This window comes from Conger conger, chromosome 8, assembly GCF_963514075.1.
Source record: "Conger conger chromosome 8, fConCon1.1, whole genome shotgun sequence".
NCBI classification, from domain to species: Eukaryota; Metazoa; Chordata; class Actinopteri; order Anguilliformes; family Congridae; genus Conger; species Conger conger.
This window is the reverse complement of record NC_083767.1, coordinates 21220157-21246557: the sequence shown is the minus strand read 5'-3', so window position 1 is coordinate 21246557 and position 26401 is coordinate 21220157. Positions and strand designations below refer to the sequence as shown.

Here is a 26401-nt window from a genome sequence, read left to right as displayed (position 1 = left end):
GAGTTTTAGGTGTGCATATTTTTGTAATTAAACAGCTATGTAACCAGTTAAAGTAAATTATCATTGTCTACTGAATTCAGCAGATGGACACACCTCGCAATCTATCCAAACATTATAAGTTGTGTTTTGTGAATTCTTATATGATATACAGTACCCTATAATGTTTCAGACAGAGACATTTATTTCTTGATTTGCTTCTCCAACAGTTTTAGAACTGAAGACTTCAGATGCAAAAACCTCTAAGTTCACCTGACATCTTTTGTCCCTGGGTTTGATTAGCATTTTTTAAATGTTTTTATTAGGTTTCACTAATTTCACTTTAATTGCAATTAGGTTTTGCTGCAAAACCCTCTATGTATCTGTGTTTTTTGCAGAAACCTCGAAGTCCACCTGTTTGGACAAGAGATAGGAAACTGTTGCCAAATCACCATGGACACAACTGGAAACATTATAAACGATGAAAGCAGAATTTGAAATGGATGAAACAAGGAAATATCCACGAATGTACCAAGGTTTTATGGATGACAGTGTTTGATTCCTAGCCCCAAAAAGTGTCAAAATCTAGGATTATGTTGAAAATTTGCTTTGCTCCATCCAATAAACAACATTGACAAATCAGAGTATGACATCAGGTTCTGGCTTAAAAATACCTTTATCTTATGCAGCGATTATGGGTTAAGTTGGGTATTATCCTAAAGTGTAATGACAATGCAGACATACACCGATCAGCCACAACATTAAAACCACATGTTTAAAGCATTTTTTTATGATTAAAAAAATGCTTTAAACTGTACAAACTTGTCTATAAACACTTTTCACTATATGAAATGTGTACTTATATAAGCAGATAATCATAAGTGAAATGCATTGAAAAGTAAAATTTTTAAATTTTATTTTTAACTAATCAAACTAAAGACAGTGAATAAATAGGGTCCTAATTGTTGAAATTGTGGACACCTGGCCACTAAAACTAACCATGATTTCAAAAATAAAGCAAATGATAATGAGCCAAACTGCATTGTGTTGATACATTTCTGAAAGAAATTAAACAACCTAATTAGGAGCCTATTGATTAACCTCAGTCTAACATTTGATCAAAAATGTGACCTCTTTATGTAATTGTTTGCAATATAGCCCAATAAAAACATGGGAGTTTTATTCGTCATGGCATGCATAGCTATACCTGAGAAAATATGGCCTAAGAGGGTAAATAATCCCTCTGAACATGGAAGGCAAATAAGAAAAATTAGCAGCTTCTTAAAGTTTGATGATTGCAATTGGGGTTGGAACAAAAACCAGCATACATAGGCATCAAAATAAGACTTATTTTGATGCCTATGTATGCTGGTTTTTGTTCCAACCCCAATAACAACATCTTGTTATTATTTTCAACAGATAACAATCAATTCTCATGTTTAGTGGGTCTGGCTCAGGTGCGGCACAACCTTGGCTGAAAGCTGGATGTCTAATTTGTTTGTCACAACATTATTTTACTCTGACAATGCAATATTTATTTACACAAATTAAGTAAAACAATTTCATCTTGAATCAAACTGCTGAAAACATTATTGTAGCACAGAGATAACGTAAAACAATGTTTTACTTGCAGTTCTTTTATTTGCATAAAACAGGTCACGTTCAGTAGCTGTAACATGACATGTTATTTCATATTTAATTAAAACATTAGTTTTAGATGAAGTACCAATGCTTGTATAAAAAAAAAATAAAGTTGACGTTGACTAACTAGTCTTACTGTTCAGTTACTCTAGAGAGCGCTATCATGCAAGCTACGAGAGCCATTTCATTTGGCGCAGCTTAAGTATTACAGAATAGCCTGAAAGTGCAGTAAGCAATGTTAATTAGCTAAATAAATCTTAAACTACTCAAGCTAGCTCAATGATAGAAGTGATAGTAATATTTCTTTGTGTGAAAATTCACAGAAATATAAATTATGATTTTGGTATATTTAACTAGAAATATAAACACTTGTTAGTGACGTAGCTAGCTAACAGTGTTGACATAATGTAACTTTACACTAGCTTTCCATTTCAATAGCTAAAGTTAGCTATCTAGCTATAATTTTATTTGTTCCAATTAACAAACTAGCTAATGTTAGTAGGCTAATGATGGTTAACAATATTCCTGAGAGGAATATTGTTAGCTAGCTAGGTCACTAACAAGTGTTTATATATCTGGCAAAGTATACCTGTATATGAAGGGCTGAATTAAATTAATTACCAGGGCAATTTCCTATTTTGTCCTAGCCCTATAAAAGTATCCACAAAAGTATTTACTGCTCTTGTACTATACCGAAGTTTGAGACAGAACACATTTATGTCAGAGCGTGTACATACAGTGTACACAAAAGTTACACGTAAAAAAACACCTTGTTTTTATAGTTTAACACTGAATATCTCAAGGACCAACCCACAACTACTTTATAATTGTGCACAAACTTGATGTGAACTTGTGTACTAACTATGGTAAAGATATCGAGGGGGAAGTTTGTTCAGCAGATTATTTGATACAGTATTTATGGAACCAAATATACCACCTGGTTATGAAGTTACAACTGTTTTCTGACTAAAGTTGAGGTTTATTTCGTAATCCATTCAGCCATTTTCGAGAACTATATTTTTGCAGAGACAATAACTAAGCAAATGCTGTCTTGAACTACTTATTGTTGTGTAAATGCATTGCCACTTCATTTCAGTAATGAAATAATGTATAACATAGCAATATCCTTGTACAGGGCTTCCTACCCTTTCCAACAAGCTATAATGTGTCATATTCAGGTGACAGAGAGTTTAGAAATATTGCTGTGTTCGCATAACAGAATATACAGATTTGAACTTGCTATAGATCCACTGGTAATTGGGCAAGCACTTTGGACACAAGCACTTTTCAAGATGGTAAGTAGCCTTTTTCCAAAGTTGATATCTCAATAGAATTGAGCCACGATGGTGATGTAATGCATGTGGTGGGTCAGGCACTCTTCACGTTAAAGAGCAATTTATGGACAGTGCTTCCAGCATTGCTTGTGATGTGATGCTGTGATGGAAACACCAATATATTTGCTTTCCAGTCACATCTGTCCAGAATGTAAACAAGTCAGGGATTTTTCATGGAAAGAATACATTTTAGGAGATTGTTCCCAATAGCCAAACTTCCCACCATTCTGTGATTACTACCTGGATGTCACAACCTGTCCCTAGCTTAGCCATTCTAGGACATTGTTAAAGACTCAATGCTGAAATCAAAAGCAAGTGTGCTCATTACATTTGGAAAAGAAGCCAAACTCATATTTAAAAATCCCATCAATGCATTCTAGAACTGTCCCTGTCGACCAGACATTACTAGCCAATAGCTTGCTAACTAAACTAGCATAGATAAATAGCTAATTCAGTAAGCAACATATGAATGCAGCTTTTTAGCTATTTATTTTTTGAGTCTACTTGTTGAGTGCAACCACTATCCAACATTTTTAAGCGTTGGGCAGATCTTCTAGCTGAAGAAGGATATTGATGAAATCCATATAATTCAGAACGCTGCTGCTAGAATTTTAAAGAAAACCAAGAAAAGAGAGCATAACTATAACACCCATCCTTGCTGCTTTACATTGGCTCCCCCTTTCTTTTAGAATTGATTTAAAGTCTTTTTACTTTCTATGAAGCTTTAAATAGTTTGGCACCTTATATATCCAAGATGTCTGTCATTTTATGTGCTAATTTGGGCACACAGCAGCTTAATAAAGGTACCTGTGGTTAAACATAAAAAAGTGGTGAGAGTACCTTCTGTTACTACGCACCAAAACTCTGGAACACTCTCCCATAAAAACATTAGAACAACGGACAAACTGCTCAAACTAATACTAATTACTAATTAATACTAATAATTAATACTAATGCTAATGATAAAACTTAATTTGCCTTTTCATTGGTTCTTTCATTCCGTTCTGTATTGTATTGCTTAGTCACATTTATATTATTTATATTATTATATTTTATTATGTGATGTACACTCAGTGGGCACTTATTGCTGTAGCTTATCCACTTAAAAGTTATGATGCGTTGTGTGTTCAGAGATGCTCTTCTGCTTACCACTGTTGTAATGTGTTGTTACTTGCGTTACTGTCACCTTCCTGTCAGCTTTGACCAGTCTGGCCATTCTCCTCTGACATCTCTCATTAACAGGATTTTGAAAAGTTTTTGGCACCATTCTTGGCAAACTCTAGACAATAATGCGTGTGAAAATCCCAGGAGATCAACATTTTCTGAGATATTGAAACCACCATGCCTGCCACCAACAATCATTCCACGGTCAAAGCCACTTAGATACATTTGTTTCTCCATTCTGATGCTTGATGTGAACATTAACTGAAGCTCCTGACCCGTATCTACATGATTGTATGCATTGCACTGTTGCCACACAATTGGCTGATATAATCATATGAATAAGTAGGTGTAATAAAGTAATGAAGTGCTATATTATTATTATAATATTATATGACTGACTGTTTTTTTATTTATTGTTTCTCAGCCTTGTAATGGCTTCCTAGAGTTTTATTGACAAATGCTACTAACAGACTTGAAAGACAATGAATAGTCTGGAACAGTGGTCTCCAACCTTGGTCCTGGAGAGCTACTGGGTCTGCTGGTTTTTGTTGTAACTCTGCACTTAATTAATAAATTAGAGCAGTCAATTACACAGTTACCTTTCCTCACCTGGCTACCTGGGTCTGAACAGGGTGCTAATTTTAAGGTGAAAATAAAAACTAGCAGACCCAGTAGCTCTCCAGGACCAGGGTTGGAGACCACTGGTCTAGAATCGAGACTATTTACAGAAAGATTTCTTATATGTGCAATAAGGAAGCAATTGAATACACCTTACTAATCAGAAACAGCTGAGAAGCCAACTGTCCAATTACTCTTCCCATATGGAAATAATTTTTATGTTATTCATGTCATGTTTATGGCATATATTAAATCCATAAAGGAAAATGCTGCATACAGGTACACAAGGCTCATCATTGTTGGATTAAACCGATTTTTTATTTTCTTATTGATGTTTTTTCCGCTTTTTAAATGTTTTTGGAAGTTCTAAAATGCATAGAAGTTGAGGTTCTCCCATGCTTGTTTTGTTATGAAATAAGGAACTATTGTTGCTAAAATAGTTTATATAAGTAGAACCGCTTAATTTTTATTGCTTTCACTGTTAAAAATTATAGAATGGAAATAAACACACTCTGGCCATGTAGTTAAGGGATTAAACAAGATTCCTAAGTATTTTGTATTAAAATGACTTCATCCTTTTTATGGCAGTGTTAGGCCTATTTCTTGTATGTCACTATGCAAACGTTATTAAATGTGCAGTTCCATTAACAAAGCCTATGTTTGAAAGAAAGGATAATGTTTATGATTTTGAAATTTACATTATTACAAACTGATTTTCACCCATTGAAAAAAATAATAATCTCATGGACATCACTGTACAAACTATTTTGGTAAAGACTTACACATGCTGAATTTTGTATGACCACATATACAGTGGTCTCACACATTTCTCACCACATACTGTATACGTTAGTCCTTATCTGTGGCGTATATATTTGCTATGACATATTTGTCAGACCATCCTGTGTATGTTTGCTGCCATATAAGAATCTTGCTAGATTTTCCTTATGGGTAAATAGCCCTTCCAATGAGATTCCCAAGCTTAGCAGCCACAACCTGGCTCCCAAAAGACCTAAGCTTAACAGAGGATTGGCTAATTATGTTGTGCATCATCACTAAAAAGTACTGAGCTGCCATATCAGAATAAATTTAAAAAAAGAATGCATATAAAGGTTTCCACATCTCTACTCCTGAGTCTCCATGATGGAGTTTTAAAACATGGCAACACTTGATATTATAATGCAATACATATTGCATTACATGTGTAGAAAGAAAGAAAGAAAGAAAGAAAGAAAGAAAGAAAGAAAGAAAGGAGACGCATGTGTGATGCATGTATGAAGCACACATACTCTGTATAACATACTTGTACAAAGACAATAATCAGAATGATAGGAAGGGGATGCAATTTCATCCAAAATATCTATATGATTTTATTCAATGTTTTTATTTATTCAATTCAAACAAGCTTTGGATTTGAGTCTGATCCTGTATTGTGTGCTTACCTTTTTCTACCAACAGGGCAGCCTGTAGCATGTATGTATGGGTATGTGACTGGGACCCAGAAGGTTTGTGGTTCAACACCCAATGTAGCCACTATATAATCTGCACAGCTGTTGAACCCTTGAGCAAGGCCCTTAACCCCACAATGCTCCAGGGGCATTATTGACTGTAAGTACCTTGGGATAAAAGCATCAGCTAAATAACTAATTATTATTATCATTATAAAGATAAAAAATTCAGGCCCGACAACAATAAAGGCTGTCGGTGCAGAGCTGGATCAGAGTCTGCCATTTTGTATGAATCAGCCTGGAGGCCATATCCCTCCCCTGCCTGTGTATCCTGTAACCAGGGCAGAGGCTCTAATGATATGATCCACCTGCAGAAGATCCTCCAGAGGTTCTGCTGTGATGGATGGATCCCATCCATCCATTATCTTAACCCGCTTATCCTGAACAGGGTCGCAGGGGGGGCTGGAGCCTATCCCAGTGTACAATGGGCAAAAGGCAGGAATACACCCTGGACAGGTCGCCAGTCCATCACAGGGCACACACACCATTCACTTACACACTCACACACTCACACACTCATACCTACGGGCAATTTAGACTCTCCAATCAGCCTAACCTGCATGTCTTTGGACTGTGGGAGGAAACTGGAGGACCCGGAGGACCCGGAGGAAACCCATGCAGACACGGGGAGAACATGCAAACTCCGCACAGAGAGGCCCTGGCCGACGGGGATTCGAACCCAGGACCTCCTTGCTGTGAGGCGGCAGTGCTACCCACTGCACCATCTGTGCCGCCGAGACAGATGGATGAGAATCATAATTCCCCTCTGCTCTGTAGTGTAATTTGCAGTGTAATGTTAGGTAGATACATGTTGCAGGTTGGTCCCTTTCAGACTGATTTTTTCACTAAAATTTTCCAACAATTTAAAAGGCACAAGGTGACAAGAAAAACAGACCCCAGGGAGTTTCCAGTAAAAAATGTTCTTCTTGCATCTAAAAAAATGAGCTTTGCCTGATATGTCAGATTTTAAAAAACTTTTCATATTTACATATAGAAATGCACATTTTATCAAAGGCTATAATTAGACTGTTGGGGGCCCATGGTCCTTTAACAAGTTTGTGGGGCCTGGAGCCAGATCTGCTCGCAATGCAATAAATCCAAGACCCATTGGTGCAACATTTCTGACATACCCAGTGCCCGTTAGCACCAACTGCATTGCTCAGCCACTTGTTTATCACAAGCACACATATAATTACCATACTGCAAGGCCAGTGGGCAGCCAAGGTTTTTACTCACAAGTCACACAAGCTCCTATCGGGAACTTGCTAGAACATACAGTGGTTTCATGTTTCATTAGGTTTGCTTCTGCGGCAAGAATGCTGCCGGTTGAGAAAAAATACTTGCAAGGTTCCAACAGGAGGCTGTCGCTTTGGATTTCGGCCTGTAACAGGAGGAGCAGTCATTAGCAAGATTGCCCATAATCCATAGTAGTTGGTTTCCACCAGGTGGAAAATGTCAGCGCTCTACTTCACAGCTGTTGTGAGCCCACCCTTGTCAGTGTGAGGGATGAAATTTGCCCAGGCCTACCATTTCTGTTCTTGAAATATCTTGTTTTCAGTGAAATTATTGCCAATTTATACACAGTAGCACAGAAGCTAACCTATAATGGGACTAGATTGTTAACTATGTGTTTTGCGCACAGATTTACAAAATCATCAAACATTTGGAGTCGTAGGTCTACAACCAAGCATTCCAGGTCCATGACACAAGAAGCAAACAATGTGGAGAGTGTATGATCACTTCAACTCTCTGCATTCTGCACTGACCCAATTACGGAAATATACCAGTAACATCTTGCTAATGTTCTTTTCCACTGAAAAAGTAATATTTTCAGTCAAATTAACCTTTTTTGCTATTTACTGCCGCAAATTATCGCTGAACTATTCAAGTTGCAGGATAATACCACCTTTTGAATGATTATGCCATGTGAATGGTGAAATTTGTATAATTATTTACCATTTCTATGGCAAAACCTGACATTGGATGATATTGCAGGACATGATATTACACTATCATCATTAAACTTTGCAAACCTTTACTCCATATCCAGGAGAGTGTTTTGAGCCAACTGTTTTCTTGTTATAAGCTTTTCACACATCGCATTGTTAGATCCTGAACTTTCATAATTTTTTGAAAAATCGAAAATGTCTAGAAAAATGACTATTGGGTACTGGTGATTTTTTTTAAAAAGGCTTCAATATCTTAATTCTTAATATCTAACTTGATTCAGTTTATAAAGTGCTACAAAAAATTGGTAATTTCCACCATCTTCAATAAAGTATGCAAATCAGTGAATTTACATATTTTGTCTGAATTTATCTTTTCAAGTCCAAACCTCATGATAATTCAAGTATTTACCTCTGAAATGATTGGGAAGACCAAAGATTCATCTTCAGTGCAACATAATCTAGCTCTTAAGAATACAGGTTAAAAAAAATGCATTCTTCAATGCAAATTTACATTTACCATTTTTGGCAGTGGGTTTATAGTCTTGTAAACTTGTGGGAGGGACAAAGTGAAGTTAGTCAGATCATGCAGAGTGCCATACAGACCAGTGGTTTCCAACCTCGATATGCTGGATCTTCATCTTATGCTTGCGATGCTACATTGCAAACAAATACATAAAAAGAGGTAAAGCAATTATTTAACTGATAAAATTAAAGTTGTAAAAATTGATTAACAAACCATTTCATAACATAGGCTAATGCTTGGTAAACACTGTACGATTTTGTCACGATTCTGCAGACAAAATTTGCAGAAGAATCTGTCCTGGATCTCTCAATGTGAGATACTCACAGATGGCCGATTTAGTGAATCTTAGCCTCCGACAAAAGACTGACAGTGTCAGATATTTCAGCCCAAAATCGCGCAATGTGACATCTGCTACGACCACAGACAATGGACGTATAAATACATGACATAAATGACACATATAGCACTCTATTTAATTCAATCACAGCAACAAGAACTGTGAACACATTGGTTTACCATACATTCAGTCACTATTTAAGTGTCACCGATACTAAAACGTTACTTGCATGTACTCTTGCATCCTGTATAAATAGCCGTACATTGTTGTCAGTAACATAATATAACATAATATTATTAAGCAAAGCGAGGGAATAAAATTTACATCTGGACACAAATCTAAGCAGGACTCCCACTTCAGATTTCTCTCCATCTTGGCCAGCTATGTGAAATGTCGCCAAATGTTTAAATGAATTCCCCCGTAAAATTCCCAAATCCCCCACCGTCTACTCTCGTACAGATTCATCATAACAATGAGGGACAACCCCCATTTTAAAATACCCAAAATGTCATTGGCCCACTAACATTTGTTTTCGGTAAAACTTCCCCGATTATTTCAATAAAAGTACTACTATTTTGGGTTAAATACTCTACACAGGCCCTGTGATATAAATCCTGTGAGAAAAGGCTGCTGCGCTCTTAAAACTGCAATGTGGGTCATAGCTGCTGCATTTACGTTTCCAGCTAGGCTGGTCAAAATGCTTAAAAGAATGGGCATATGGGAGTTGTGGCAGACAAAGGAATGCCTGTATAATGTCTCCTCTCTTATCATGACAAGGTCAAAAAGGAGGCGGCTTGGCGAGAAATAGCTGATAAACTGCAGAATTAATAAGTAATATTACTAAGCATAATGTTGTTAATAAGCTAACGTACACACACATACACACAATTTGATAGTCTATCTTTTAGAAACCAAGGTAATTTTAGTCGAGCAAACCACTCAAGGGAGGGGGGGGTAATTATATAGAACAGTGTTTTCCAACCGGTGTGCAGTGGCTGTCATGTGCAATGTGTGCTCATCCTTTCAATGTGTGCTCATCCTTTGCTTTACGGGCACAAGATGAGTGGGCTGTCAACACTGACTCTGGCTACATCGTCTTGAATGTGGTTACAATGGTTTAAACATTATTTCCAGCATCAAGTTTGTAAACCTGTCTGTATCCTGATTGTGAAGCCTTTTGTTAAGTCGATTATGTGAATGATGCTGTCGATATTGGCTCCGTGTTGTGAATTATTAGCGGCTGACCAAGTTTGATACAGTAGTGGCTACAGGCTACATCTACTCGCTACATTCCTGTTGATATGAACAAAGGGGTTGCAATGGTCTGCCATTGTATAGGCTACTCTAGTTACTCTACTATTTCCAGCATCCAGTTGTCAAACCTCCTGACTGTGATAGGCAGTATGTCAGGTGGGGCATGCCCTTGGACCCCCCTACACGGTTAAAAGTCCCTGCAGCACAGTTTCTTAAAAAACTGTTCACGTGTTATATCAGCTCAATCATTTGAATGAACTGTAGTGTACATATTAACAGTTTGTACACACCATTATGTTGGATAGTAAATCTTTGACTTGAAATGTTTTCTATTATTCCTGCATTTAGAAATCAGTAAATGTTGCCACTGACAGTACCAATGATGTGGAACTGGAGAATGAGGACCTAGAGGATCTTGAATCACCTGGATTCTGACCAAATGACCAGACACTTCTGACCTCCTATGCAGCAATGCCTCAATTACAATCAGAAGCTACACCACGAAAACAGGTGAAGCTGCACATAAGTCGCCAAAAAGTAGCCAGCAGAAGCCTTCATGAGCAATGAAGAACATTTTTGGCAAAGTAGTAGCCACCGAGATGCGTCTTATTACAAATCCTACAGAGAAAATACACGTGAGGAGAACTATTACTAAGATTCTATTCTACAAGCCCAAGACAGATCCATGTTAAAACACTCAAAGAAAATGCTTTATCCTGCAGCTCCATCCACACAGCCCATGCATAGCCCCTTTGGAGAGCGTGCCGCACCACACCCTTTCTTTCAGCCAGCACCTTACCCTCACCCTACCCCATTGCTTCCCTCTCTCAAGCTTCACACAAATGCTCACCGGACCATATGATATCCAGAGAGAAGTGGATAGTCATGACAAGTGAGCAATATAAGTGCACCCAGTGTTGCTTATCTTTAAAGTTCAAGGCATTTTGAGAGTGTTTTTACATGTTGTGCCCTCATGTTCCTTGTAGCAGGCCAGATCAGTTTTTTTATATTTATTTCATTGTATTCTATGAATTTACCTGTAATATGTATCCTGTTTAATTTTAAAAAATCAGACATTTTCTAATTTCCTTGTATTTATTTTGTCAAAAAAAGAAGACATGGACAAACCGTAATACTGGATATTGTGTCATAAGTGAAAGTTTAAAGATTTATAGATAAACATTAAGAGACTTACCGATTGGCCTATGTTACATATGTACATGGACAGAGCTTGTTAAAGACCAATAATGACTGATAATGATGAACACATTGAAATAAAAAAGCATGTAGTAAATTTATATACTGCCCATATTTACAATATATCTAGGTAACTGCCAATACAGTACACATTGTCAAACAATTATTCAATTATTCAATGTTGATTGAATAAGATTACTTCCTGTACACGTAGTGTTTCCTACGTCATTTCATGGTCTACAACTGCGGTATTTACAACATATTTTCATGCCAAGACACTGACCCTGCTGGTGACACAAAATAAGCCTAAAGAATGTCCCGCTGTTCCTTGGCATCTTTGTGGGGATTTCTGGCAGGGCTGGCAGTGACAGACGGAACTTTGGTTGTCTTTTTATTCCTTAAAAAGGGGTTTCTCTCTCTTTTGGCCCTGTTACCGCTCTCATTCTTTCCTGTCCTCCTTTCCTGTCCTCCTCACTCTCGCCACCATCTACAGAATCGAGCTGACTCTTTTTCTCCATTGCTTCCTGTTCACTCCTTTTCTCCCCATTCCTATCTTCCCCATTCTTTATCACTCTCTAGTTTCTTGCTCATTCTCTGTTTGTCTTCCTCTGTCTCTTGTCACCTCACTGTCTCATCATCCCTGCAAATATTTTGCTCTCATCAATGTCTGTTTTTACTGCATTTTCCATAGTCATTTCTTTCTAAACTCATGTAGTATAGGCATTTACATACAATGTAACAGTGCACTGATGAGTTTGCACATTGAGTTTGTCCACTTGACATGCCGGGGCTGCCAACCCGAGATTAAATCTTAATGACAGAAATGTATTAAAAAATAATATGGCTTAGCAAAGTGGTTCTGCTTAATTAAGGTACGCAAGCAGGTTTGCAGCTGCTAGGCTAAATGGTAACTCACATACTCAATCAGAACCAGGTGCAAACAATCATCAGTATCACCACACATAATGGATAATGGCTTTTGTTTTCTCTGTTTTTGATTGACTTCCTGATGCAAGCCATAGCCTGTTTTCATCCATGTCACTGAAGGAATGTTGTGCTGTGGTGACAGCTCTGAGACAACAGGCCACTTCAGGCTAGAACCTCATCTTTGTCTCTCAGCATCAGGAAATGCATTGCACATAATAACTCCCAGAGCAACACACCATTTAGCTCATTTCACCCCCCCCCCCCCCACCACCCACCCTCCCTTGCAGAGTAAACAGACTCAGTGCGGACCTGATGCATTTGTTTCTCAAGAGTAATTGGCCTTGACTGCAGTTCCAGTATTAGGAAAATGAATTATAAACCAGATGAAAAATTACATGGGGCAGAGTCACGCAATTCCTAAATGCTTGATCTACGCAGAGGAATATTACGTTTTACACAGTTTTACACACACTGTCATTTTGTCTGTGACATAATATTCACACACACATATGCATGCATGCATGCATGCACACACACGCACGCACTCACTACCTATGAGTGGAGTAGATGGTGAGCTGTGCCGAGGATAGCTCTCCAAAAATGAGTCCTGCAGAACATGGGGTGCCATATTGAATGTGTGATACAAGGGTCCCTTCAGGACAGTATGCGCACCTTTGAGCACAGCTCTACCATGATTCACAGGCGCAGCTGCCTAGCACTATTGCTTTCCACAAATCCCAGCAATAACATGCCAACTCAGCTGGGTGCTATGTGGCTATTCGCTCCTGGAGCAATCCAACCTTTTTCGATCTTCATTGGAGGGTAACTGAGTTCTTTCTCAGAGAATACAATTCCCATATATGTCAAGGCAGCCATCATGTCTGAGTAAAGGAAATTTATGGTTGTTGAGCAGTGTATAGGTCCACAGTGGTTTTATCGATGAGGACAGCTAGCAACCACCTGCCTGATTATCAATCAACCTTTGCTGTACATGGATGTAGCTGAGGCTATGGTTGATGCCATAAATAATCCTTGGAAGACAGAAAGAGGCCACATGCTCTGCTTAATAATAATAATAATAATATACCTTTATTGACCCCCGTGGGGTAATTTGTCCATGATGCATTTGACCCATCCTAGTCATTAGGAGGGCCCAGGGAGCAATGTGGGGTTAAGGGCCTTGCTCAAGGGTCCAACGGCTGTGCGGATCATTTATTGTGGCTAGACCAGGATTCGAAACACCGACCTTGCGGCTCCCAGTCATGTACCTTAGCTACTACACTACAGGCTACCCCCTTATCTCCATTTGGTGTGTCTACACACAAGGGAAGAGGTTTGGTGGACATACGGGTCATGAGAACTATTCCTGCCAACCAAGTTATGCCAGGCTGGACAGTTACATTGAGAAGTAGGAAAAAAAGTAGAAAGTGTGCCATCTCTCACCAAAAACAACACAATTGGACATGGATGTCAAACTCCAATGTTGAAGGCAGACCTGGGTCAAACTTATAAAATATTTTGAATTCACATATATTTTTGTGCCTTGCCTGGTGCATTAAAGCTTGCCAAGAGGACTAGAAGGTGGGGTTTACACATTCTGAGAGTATTGAAAAGTACAGAAAAGTATTTAAATGCAAAATAAATATGTATTTGACCAAGGTCTGGTTGGATGGTCACAAAGCCGGTAGGTAATTCTTTAAATCAGCAGCCAGTTAATGCCTTGAGAACAAGGCGTGTGTAGAAACTCTAGCCAGTCATTGACGTACATTAATCACACGTGCTGAAGCACACCAGAAACCGGAAACCAGCAGATGCTGCAGCCCTCAAAGGCTGCAGAAGTTTGCTATCCCTGTAGTAGCATGCATCAGCAGATCAAGACTTCACATTGACAGCATCATTTCATTGAATTCCTCCATATATTTTTAAATGAATATAATTTTCCATATATTTTTTGAATAAAATGAATGGTAGATTTTCATCATAAGAATTTCATCATTCTCACAAAAAGACTTTTTTTTCACTGGGTGAAGTGGTTAACTTCTCATGAATTACTCATGATGTTGTCAACTGCCAAGTGAATCATGAAAATAGGTCAGAAAGTTAGAAGATGATGAGCTGTCAGAGATTGCCATCTTGATTGGTAGCAGTGATAAGTATGGAAGTATCAACATCATTAACAATCTGACGGTAATGAATTTGAATGATAATATGTTTGCGTGTGCGTGTGTGTGTGTGTTTTAATCTCTAAGTGAAAATAAGTTAACAAAACTTCTGCAGGGTACAAACTTAAACATGACATATTTCTGCAAATGTCATGGCACACTTGATATTTCAGTCATGAGAACTCATGTATTTAGATTCAATATATTAATGAATATGCAATGTCATTATTGTACTCTAGCACAGAATGGATCCTGCTTTTGGTAATGCTGTGCATGCACCAGCATGTCTAACCTATCAAACAGGGGGATGATACATTTCCCCAAATAAATGGGAGCAATATCAAAAAACCCCCAGTAACGAAAAGCAGTTCCAAACAATAGCTGCAGGCTGGGGTAGTGGAGGGTGAGTGCAATTCTTTGAGCAGAAAGTGAAATATACAAAGAGCAGCACAGACCATGAGGAATACTGGAGAGGCCTGACTGTTGGTTTAACAGTAGAAAGGCCAGTGACTTTAAAACTCATTTTGCACATAAAATGAAACAATACTAATTATTAATTTGATTAAGATGAAGAGTGTAAGTGGGGATGAATAATTGTGGGCCTTCTACTCTATAATTGGGAGAAAGAAGGCTGCATATAATAAACAATGTTTAAACATTTTGGAAAACTATATTCATGTATTTAAATACACTTCCAGTCATGTTTTTTTCATTAAGTAATATATTTTTTTCTCAAAAGTATAGCTGTCAAAGTTATTGCCACCCCTAAATAAAATCAGACCAAGTGAAATTTTCAATTAAAGTGTACCTAATTTTGTTAGTCTAAATGGAGCATTGGGGCGACATTAACTCAGGCGATAAGAGCGGCTGTCTGGCAGTTGGAGGGTTGCTGGTTGATTCAGTCCTGGGTGTGTCGAAGTGTCCCTGAGCAAGAAACCTAACCCCCAATTGCTGCCAACAAGCTGGTTGGTACCTTGCATGGCAGCCAATCACCATTGGTGTGTGAATGGGTAAATGAGAAGCATTAATTGTACAGCGCTTTGGATATAGGCACATTTATATAAATGCAGATCATTTACCATTTAAATGAACTATATTTGTCATTCAATCGCTTCCCATTTCACTTGAGCAGTGGTCACCAACCCTGTTCCTGGAGATCTACCTTCCTAGGTTTTCACTCCAACCGAGTTCACAGAGACAACTCAAGATGCGTGCGTCGTCCACCCAAGCATCTGACCAAACAAACGTATTGGATTGGAATTATGACTGGAAGAAAGTGGTATGGTCAGATGAGACTAAAATTGAAAGCTTTCAGCAGCAAAAGAGGAATACATACAAGGAGAAGCACCTCATACCCTAAATATGGAAGTGGGTCATTGATGTTTTGGCGATATTTTGCTGCCAGTGTTCCAGAGGCACTATTTAAGATCAATAGCATGATGACAAAGAACCAGGACATTTTGGTAGAAAATATGGTTGTCACTGCTAGGAAGACTTGGTCATAGGTAGATGAATGCTCAATAATCCCTCCAAATATGTTCTCTAACCTCACAAATTACAGGAAAGGACTCATGGCTTTGATCTTGGCCAGGGGTTGTGAAAACCTGTTGTGAAACCTGTTTTCTCCACCTCAGTTGATGTGTTGTGACCATTCTGCTGCAAAATGGCTGCTGTTGAATCACCCAGGTAAGTGCAACACATTGGTTGTGGTTGTTGGTGTTGAGTTTCCCCCTCATCACTGTAAAGCATTTGAATCACTGGCTGGTGAGAAAACCGGTGTATAAAAACAAGAAATTATTATTTTGTTGGAAAATAAAGCTTATGCCAATACAGTGGTTCAGAACCCCTTCACAGTTTTTCACAATTTATTGTGGTGTAGCCATAGCAAAGAGCCTGAATACTTATGCCAATGAGAGATTTAAATGGTTTCAGTTTGTCAACATGGGTTATTGACAGAATAATGAGTGCAAAACGTGAACATCTGAATACTTTCTGAAGCCACTGTAACTATTATGCTTTATTATGCTTTTTGTGCATATTTATGCCAATAAGTCTGGAACTCACTGTACTTAAAGTAATGAAAGATTAAGGTTTTGGAATGGCCCTCAAAATCCCCAGACTTGAATCTTACTGAAAATCTGTGTGGAGATCTCAAACATTCAGTGCATGCTAGACCCAAGCATATTTTGCAAGTAGAAGGGTTCTGCAAGAAAGATATAAAAATAAAGAATGCTGGGTACAACAAACGATTTGAAACTGTGATTATTGCCAAAAAAGGTGTTAAGTACTGTCTAAGAGCCAGAATTGTTGCTGTCTTATATTTTCTGTATTTGTTTACTATAATATATTATCTGTTGCATTCAGCAAATGTTGCGAAGCCTGCGGAGCTACAGTAGTTTGGGAGACAACCCTGCTTATGTCTTAATGGGAGGGGCTATTTCAACCACCTTACCTGTTCACGTCATTGCTTTGTTTGTCATGTTTATGTTTATGTTGAATGGAATTTGACCAGTGTTCTGAGATATATTCACTTTATATACAGTGTTCAGTGTATAAAAAGCAGATAGTCAAACATGGAAGGTGGTGGTTCTCCCCCTGCATTATATGGAGATCATTTATTTTAGTCCATGCTTTGTACAGCCAACTGAAGGCTTTAACCATGGTTCAGATTTAGTTCAAACTACGATTATATTCACTTGAAAAAGCACTTACTGGTCTTGTTTCTTACCCCATCAATTTTCTGTATGCTTCTCTGCCAAATCCTCCTTCTCCACCAACCAAATTTGGCCAGTAGCTACAGCTAGAATGGTATCGTGTTCCTTGTTCTTTCTGCCAATAGCTCCAAAAAATGTGTTTCTGATAGTTCAGATTTTACATAAAATTGCCCATTGATTAGATAGATTCTGATTATGAAGGTTTTATCAATATTCTAACACATGTGTCAGATGTTATCTGATGTCACAATCAACTACTGCAGCAGCCATAGGCCATCCTCTCTTGCAAACGAAATCTCTGGCAAGGTGAGTAACATTTGCAACATCAATAAGATTTCAATCCAAACTAATATTAACTACTTTTCTGTTAACAAGAATATTTTTTATTGATATGTGACAGAACATGTATTGACATGGACTAGTGTGAGGGGTACTCTTTACTCACCAAAGACAGTCCTGGCTGGGACAGACTCCCTATTCAGCCAGAAGGACACCTGGGACAAGATGACTGTCATGATGCAAGGCAGGTATGTTTGGATCACAAAATAGCCAATCTTGCGCTTCAAGTGGAACTGGGCTGTCATGACCGTGTATTCCCCTGGAGAGAGAAGGCAGAAGCTGCATGAAAAGCCAGGCAGCACAGGGCATCATGTTTACTCGGTGTGCACCTTTATCCAGTGTGCATTGCCTTCATAAGTGAATAAAAAGTTATTTCATTCTCCATAACTCTGCTTGATTAATACAGGATGGTCTCCCCGCTATTATTTTTGAATAGAAATTCATCCAGGATCTGGATCTTTCATTCGAAAGAACTACTTCATCAGTGTGCCAGATTGATAATGATGTCAACTTATTATATACAGTGGTTTCAGAAGGTATTCAGATTCCTTCACCTATTGCACACTTTATTGTGTCGTAGATTTAATTTTAGACTTACTTACTTACTGAGTTAATGGTCAGAATACTTGAGAGATTTCAGATTGTTTATACATTTCTAAAAACATGTTTTCACTTTGTCATTATGGGTTATTCAGTGTAGGTTGATTGGCAGCAATTTCATCCACTTAAAATTAAATCTACAACACAATAAAGTATGCAAAAGGGGGTCTGAATACTTTCTGAAGCCACTGTATCTGGAATATGAAGCAGTGACCCAGCTGAGCTCTGCTGAACTGCTACATTACAGGTTTAAAATGACTTTAGGATTTTTAGAATGAAATTAGGATTTAGTGGAAGGTACTCCAGGGAAAACAAGGGGAATGAGGGCCTTTGTGCACCAGTGTAAGAAACAGGGAAAAGCCAATATATAGTGCAGAACATAAGTATTTGTAGAGTGGTACAATTTAATTTCTGTTCTTTTGGCTCCGTACTCCAGCACACTGGATTTGAACAAAAATACCAAAATGAATGTACACTGCACATTACACACACACTGTACAGTACCTAATATATCAATGATACAAGTTAGCGGTATGATTGTACTAGTCAGATTTATCGCAATGAAGATTTTGTATTGTTAATAGAAGATGCTCAATAATGACTCTTGAGGCTTAATAGTGATGTAGCATGCACACCATTTATTCATATGTAAATGATTTTTCCACCCCTGGAATTACAGTAAAGATTCTGAGCATATGTTTGTTTTTGGGACATTAGGGTCCTCTCAGTGAAAAGCTGGGGGGTGGGTATTGCAGGGAAATGTTCCCATATGACCATCTGAAATCCTGAATATTAATCAGCCAGATGGTATCCTCTATAATCAAGGCTCATGCCATCATTGCTTGTAGTCCAAATATAACTCATGTCATGCAAAAATAATAATAATAATAAATACATTTTTTATAATAAATTAAAAATAGAATTACATTTTATGCAATTTGACTTAATCATGCTGAGAAAATTGAGGCAGATCATTCATATGCAGCATGCTTTACTCTCTCCCTGGTGGAAACACAACACAAATAGTGGACTTCCCCTGCTAACATGCTGGAGATTCATGGCTTATTTATTTTTGGCACTGGGTGCCATCACTCATTCGGCTAGCAGAGGAAGCACCCCCTCTGTAGATTGAGCTGAACAATTTTCTGCCTCATCCCACCTGATTTAGAAATGTCTCTCCTTGTTTGTGGGTTGCAATCTCCCTCTTTCCCTGTGTTCTCTTCTCTCTTTCCATTAACCCTTATATGCCGCCTGACTCTTGGAAATCTTGTGCACTTTGTATACCCTAAAGAGCCCTTATCTCCCTGTAATTGAATTTTCTTGCCTGTCACCCCTGACCAGACCTGCCCCCACTACCCCTACCCGCCTTAGCACATGCACACACACACTTTCTGTCCCTTTTGTTTTGAGTGCGAGTGTGTGTGTGTGTATGTGTGGGGGGGGGGGTTCTCTATCTTACAACAGCTGGAACGAATATCATAAGACAATCCTGATTCTATCAGCGATGTTTGCAGAATGGCATCCTATAGAAAGAAGCCTGACACTGGGCTACACTACAGCATCCGTGAAAGCCACAGCAAACTCTTCATTTCTTCAAACAGAAAGGGGGACTCTTAAGTGTCACTTGAACAATCCTGTTTCACATTCCACGGTTTAGCTGTTCCAGAGTTTACCCTGAAGCATTGCAGCTGCCGAACCTCAAATGACGCACTGTTATCTATGTGGACAATTGCCGACTCGCTTCCAAGATCATCAGAGAGCTTTAAGCGGGTAACAGTATGGAAAGGCCAAAACCAGAATCAAAACTCATATTTCGATTTGGATGGATGCACATATACCTGAATGAAACGGCAACATGGTGGGAAGATATTGCCAAATGGATTATTCTGTTGAAACCTTGGAAGTGGCTTTCACCGTATGCATAGCTATCCATGTAGAACTAGATTTCAGAGAAAATATTTTATATTTGTACTGTCTTTCAGATTAATTTTATTCACTAATCTATATGTTTAGCTCATGGATAGCTTTTCTTATTCCATTCTTCACCAGTTTAACCAGGGAATAATTAACACTCAAAACTCTTTAGGTGTTTCTGTGAGTCACTAAACTAAAATTGTAACTAAAAGTCCACTCTTTGAAATTGAATTTTAACTGCTTAACCCTTGTTGTGATCTGCCAGGTTAAGATTGGCAGATTCTTCCTCAATACCATAATGCTCTGATTTCCACAGTTGCCTCTGTGGTAGGGTAAAGGCAAAGGTATTCTTTAATTTTGTGTCACATGCTGTAAACTTTCTTGTTTAATAATATGAAGAAAAAAAATCTTGTGGATTTACAGTATATGCCAGAAATCTAAATGTAAGAAATGACAGAAGTAAGAAAAGAACAGTAAGAAAACAGGCTGTAGGGTCCTTCGCACAGGGCACCAAATTAATGTAGGATCCTTTCACGGGCCGCCAAATAACGTAGGGATTTTACTCTCTATGAAACCGGGGCGCCAATTAATGTTATGTAGCAGTATAACTGTAAAAAGTAATCAGTCTCATAAAATTACTATTATCAGAAATATCTAACCACAAATTTAGTATTTTAATTAATAATTAAAACAGAGACTTAATAATTAATAATTAAAATAACCATTATCAATGATTAAACATACCGATAACCTGAAGGTTGGAAGTTCTTCGAAAGACTGCTTTAACTCGGCTCTCATGTCTATGTGACGCCAAAACAGACACCGGGTTTAATAAAATATATTTATTAAACAAACGTACAAACACAGAACAGATAAACTAACGGGAGGTTAGTAAGGGAAGTTAGTTGGGTACGTGAGCGTGTGTGTGTGTGTGTGTACTGGAGAGATGCGCAGGCTGGGGTGTTCCCGTCTTAGCCGCGCGTTGTCGTCTGGTCCGCTTGGTTGCTGGAAGGATGTTCGCTGGTCCTTTTTCCGGGTGGAAAAGTTTGTTGCTGTTGGTGAGCTTTGCAGGGGTAAACTGATGTAGCGTTCCGCGTACACCAGTTTCCACTCGCTATAGACCACAAAGTTACCGCGAGGTAACTAGGTGTGTCCGTAGGCCTGGTAGTGTGCTGTGCTGCATTCAGTCTCCGAGTCTCGGAGCAGATGAGCTGAAGCGAATGGCCAAAAAGAGTGCGTCAAAAAAGAGCAGAAGAGGAGAAAGAGAAAAAGAGAAAGATCCCGAGAACATGTCTTGCTCTTAAACGGGAAAGTTTATTGCTCCCGCCATTACGGGATTGGCTGAACCAAGCTAGATGTCATGCGGGGTGGACGTCGCGAAATTGTGGGAGTTGTAGTTCCTACAAGGCCATTCAGCCCAACAATGCTTGCCATTTTCATAGCAGTACCTAGTGCTCACCATTTCCATTCATGCCTCCTGGTTCTACTGACAGAACTCAACCTGAAGAATCTATTGCAGACATTGTGGATAATCTTGAAAACACACCAGCTGTGCTGGCCATGCCATGATTAGTGCTATATAAAGCACCGGAGTTGGCGTGGTATCACTGAACATTTGATCGCCCTGTCTCCGAGTGGCCTGCAGCTGGAGAGATAGTCTCTGTCGGATAATGAGTCCATATACACTCACCAAGCAATTTATTAAGAACCTTTTGTACTTCATTACACCTACATATTCATGCGATAATATTGTTATGTTCCTGTGTTCTGTGTGTTAGTTTATCATTGTTTATTGTCTTTAGTCTTGGAATTTATTATTTTTCATATTCATGTCTGGTGTTCTGCTTACATTCATTAGTCTTTGCACTCGTCTTCCCCTGTGATGTCTGAGTCTGAATGTTTACTAGTCCAGTCACTCCCTAGTTCCAGGGTTCAATCTTCCTTCCAATCTTGCATTCCTTACTTCCTGCTTTCTCTCCATTTCATGTTTGTACAAAGCACTAATATACTAATCCCAACTAACATAGAATTTGTACAGTACTAATTACACTAACACACTAATATGTTTGTCAAACTAACAAACTAACATTCACTAGTTTTGGGAATTTGTAATTTTAAAAACTTAACTAACTTACTAACGCATCTCCAGTTTCAATTCTGTTCTGTAACTCCACCTCCCTATTCTATCACTGATTACTTGCTTAGTTTCAGCGAAGTATTCGCACCTGTCTCTCTCTATCTCTGCATCTCCTGATTCTCTGCAATTGTCTACTCTCTAGTCCGGAGCCGTTTGTATGACGTGTGTCATTGTGACTCCAGTCCACGTTTTCGTTTCCCCCCTCGTTATTGTCCTCTCTCTGTTCTCCCCCTCTCTGACCTGTCCATATCCACTTTTGAATTCCATTCTGTTGCAGTATCCTACCCAACTAACCTTTTCATTGCAGTTATCTACCGTCCTCCAGGGCCCCTGGGAAACTTCCTTGATGAGCTAGACACCCTTCTCAGCTCCTTCCCTGAGGATGGCACCCCACTGATTCTCGTTGGAGACTTCAACATCCACCTTGAAGCCTCCCAGGCTGCTGCCCTCCTACCGCTAATCCATTCCTTCGGCCTCTCCCTGCAACACTCTCCTCCAACCCACAAGGCGGGCAATGTCCTAGACCTTGTCTTTGTGAGGAACTGCTCATGCTCCGATTTCACGGTTACTTCATCTCATTCTCCCTCCCTCTTCCTCCCCATCCTCCTCCCCCCCCCCCCCCCCCTTACTGTGCCCTTCCCCCCCTCTAGGCCCATCCCTTCCTTTTCCACTTTCACCCCCCTTACAGACTCGGATATTTCTCAAATCCTGCTCTCCCACCGGCCTACAACCTGTGCCCTTGACCCTATCCCCTCTTCTCTTCTCCAGACTATCACACCAGACATTCTCTGGTGTGTCACCTCCCTTGTCAACTCCTCCCTGTCTTCCGGCTGTTTTCCAGCATCCTTCAAGGGGGCCTATATCACTCCGTTGCTAAAAAAGCCTACCCATCATCCAGAACTACCGCCCGGTATGTCTTCTTCCTTTTCTTTCTAAAACCATAGAACGAGCTGCTTCTACTCAACTTTCTTCTTTCTTTTCTAACAACAACCTGCTAGACCCCCATCAGCCTGGCTTCAGATCGGGCAACTCGACTGAGACCGCGCTCCTCTCCGTCAGTGAGTCGCTCCATGCCGCACGAGCAGCCTCCCTGTCCTCTGTCCTCTGTCCTCTGTCCTCATTCTTCTAGATCTCTCTGCTGCCTTTGACACTCTGGATCACTCCATCCTCCTGTCTGCCCGGTCAGCAACGGGCATCTGTGGCACAGCCCTGGACTGGATTGAGTCCTACCTCTTTGGTCGCTCCTTCCAGGTTGCCTGGGCTGGTACGGTATCGACACCTCGGCCCCTTGCCATAGGAGTTCCCCAGGGCTCAGTCCTAGGCCCGCTTCTTTTTTCTCTTTACACTCGTTCCCTTGGCCCTGTGATCACTGCACATGGGCTATCCTACCACTGCTATGCGGATGATACCCAACTCTTCATCTCGTTCCCACCATCTGATACACAGGTTTCTGCCCGTATCTCTGCTTGCCTGAGTGACATCCAGAGCTGGATGGACAACCACTATCTAAAGCTCAACCCAGGCAAGACTGAAATGATATTCATCCCTGCTAATACCTCTCCCCACCTGGATCTCTCCATTTCCCTCAGGGATACCACACTCACGCCATCACCCAGTGCAAGGAACCTCGGTGTGGTGATGGACAGCAGACTGTCCCTTTCCGAGAACATTGCGGCGGTGACCCGGTCATGCAGGTTCTTCCTATACAACATACAGAGAATCCGCCCCTTTCTCAACCCTTACTCGACCCAGCTCCTGGTCCAAGCGATGGTTCTGTCCCGCCTGGACTACTGCAATTCCCTCTTGGCTGGCCTCCCAGCGTCCGCCATCAGACCCCTCAAACTTATCCAGAATGCAGCAGCTCGTCTGGTCTTCAACCTTCCCAAATACTCACACGTCACCCCCCTGCTTACTTCCCTCCACTGGCTGCCTGTCATAGCTCGCATCAAATTCAAAACATTGGTGCTAGCCTTCCAAGCAGTTAAGCTTACCAGCTTACCTACAAAAAATCATCAGACCCTACACCCCTGCCAGACCTATTCGTTCAGCCTCCACAGGCCGCTTGGCACCTCCCCCTCTCCGAACCTCCACCTCACACTCACGGCTACTGTCTGTTCTGGCCCCACGGTGGTGGAACGTACTCCCCGTTGAGGTCAGAACTGTAGAATCTCTCCCCACCTTCAAGCGCGAACTGAAGACGCACCTCTTCAAGCAGCACCTCTCCCCATCCCTCCCTACCTCCCTGTGAACCTTAATTGTTGTCTTTGTGATTTACGTAGTGTTTCGGTATTTTTAGTTGGCTAGGTAAGCAGTATATGGATAGTTAAGTTTGGTCACTTTGGCTTTGTTGTTTGTTTGTTTATTTGTTGAAAAAAATAAAAATAAAAATAAATAAATAGGCCCTGATCCTTATCTTTGTTGTACGGGTAGCAATTGAAATTGTACTTCCCTTGAGGGTCTTTCAGCGCACTTACCCCTGGTTAACGGTATGCACTTTGTTGTACGTCGCTCTGGATAAGAGCGTCTGCCAAATGCCAATAATGTAATGTAATGTCCGATTACCCTTTCATGTGTCTCACCTGATGTTTATTTGTTAGACCGCCCTCACTCCCATGCCCCTAGTTTGTCTCATTCCCCAGTGTATTTATACCTGTCCTTTTCAGTTGCACGCTGCTAGTTCGTCTTGTCCTGTTTTCTTGTCCTGAGCCCTTGATTCCTTCCCCCAGTTCTAGCCTCCTTGTTTCCTTGTCCTTGCCCTTGCCCTTGCCGTTGTTCCTGAGTCCTTGCCCTTGTTTATCTGGTTTTCTGGTTTTGACCCCTGCCTGCTTCCCTGGACTCTTCTTTGCTTTTTGGATATTTGTACCTCTGCCTTTTTGGACTGACCCCCTGGATTTTGACCTTGACTTGTTTTTTTGACTCCGCTCTGTCTGCCCCTGCTCTTGCATTAAACCTTCCATTTTTTCCACACCCCTGTGTCTGCTTCTGGTTCCTCTGTCCTCCCCGGCGTGACAAATATAATCAGCCAATTGTGTGGCAGCAGTGCAATGCATACAATCATTTAGATACAGGTCTGGAGTTTCAGTTAAAGTTCCCATCAACCATCAGAATGGCGAACAAATGTGATCTAAGTGACTTGGATCAATGATTGCTGGTGGTTTGAGCATCTCAGAAACTGCTGATCTCCTGGGATTTTCACACACACTAGTCTCTAATATTTGCAAAGAATGGTGCAAAAAAAATAATAATCCAGTGAGCAGCAGTTCTGACAGAAATGCCTTGTTAATGAGAGATGTCAGAGGAGAATGGCCAGATTGGCCATATCTCACAGGAAGGTGACAGTAACGCAAATAACCACACATTACAGTGGTATACAAAAAACTGAGCTTGTGCACCTCTTATAATATTCATGTTTGGTCTCCTTAGAAAGAGACTACAATCATGAATCTTTTGATGACAATGTCATACTGCTTAGTCCTGCTTCTAGCAATACAAGGGAACTTTAAATTAAGCTTAGTCAGTTCTGCCTCTCCCAGGTTCCAGTTTCCAGCTGTTCCCCGCTGAGGGCAAGGTTCTCCCCTCCTTTTGTTTTAAGCAGATAAAACGCTTGACTTGGATGGCTTTTCACATCAACACTTACAGGGAGTCGAGCTAGTGGAGTTTGGAGGGTTGATGCTGCTGCTGAGTCTTGGATTCTGCCTTCCAGCTGCTGTGGCAGTTTTTTCAAATTTTTTCTGGTCTTTGGAACTTTCGTCTCAATGTGGTGGGACTGTTTTGGGAGACACACACTGGGGTTTGGCACTTTCTTTCATTTATTTTCTTTTGTGACTGGTACTCGCCTTTGTTACTTCTTTGTTTAAGGTAGTTGAACCCGTATATAGATTTGACGTGAATCTGTGTTAATACAATAAACTTAATACATAGGGGCGGCCTGTAGCATAGTGGTTAAGGTAAATGACTGGGACACGCAAGGTCAGTGGTTCTAATCCCGGTCAGTGTAGCCACAATAAGATTCACACAGCCGTTGGGCCCTTGAGCAAGGCCCTTAATCCTGCATTGCTCCTGGGGAGGATTGTCTCCTGCTTAGTCTAATCAACTGTACGTCGCTCT

The 26401-nt window shown here is 40.0% G+C and overlaps 1 protein-coding gene across 1 annotated transcript in view; it reads right to left on the bottom strand.

The window, feature by feature from the left end:
• Positions 1 to 26401, bottom strand: part of LOC133135837 (gamma-aminobutyric acid receptor subunit alpha-2-like) — a 161923-nt gene that overhangs the window by 46251 nt on the left and 89271 nt on the right. The window contains exon 8 of the mRNA XM_061253131.1: positions 17750 to 17902. Coding sequence (XP_061109115.1) covers positions 17750 to 17902 — 153 coding nt within the window. The remainder of the gene's footprint in view (positions 1 to 17749; positions 17903 to 26401) is intronic.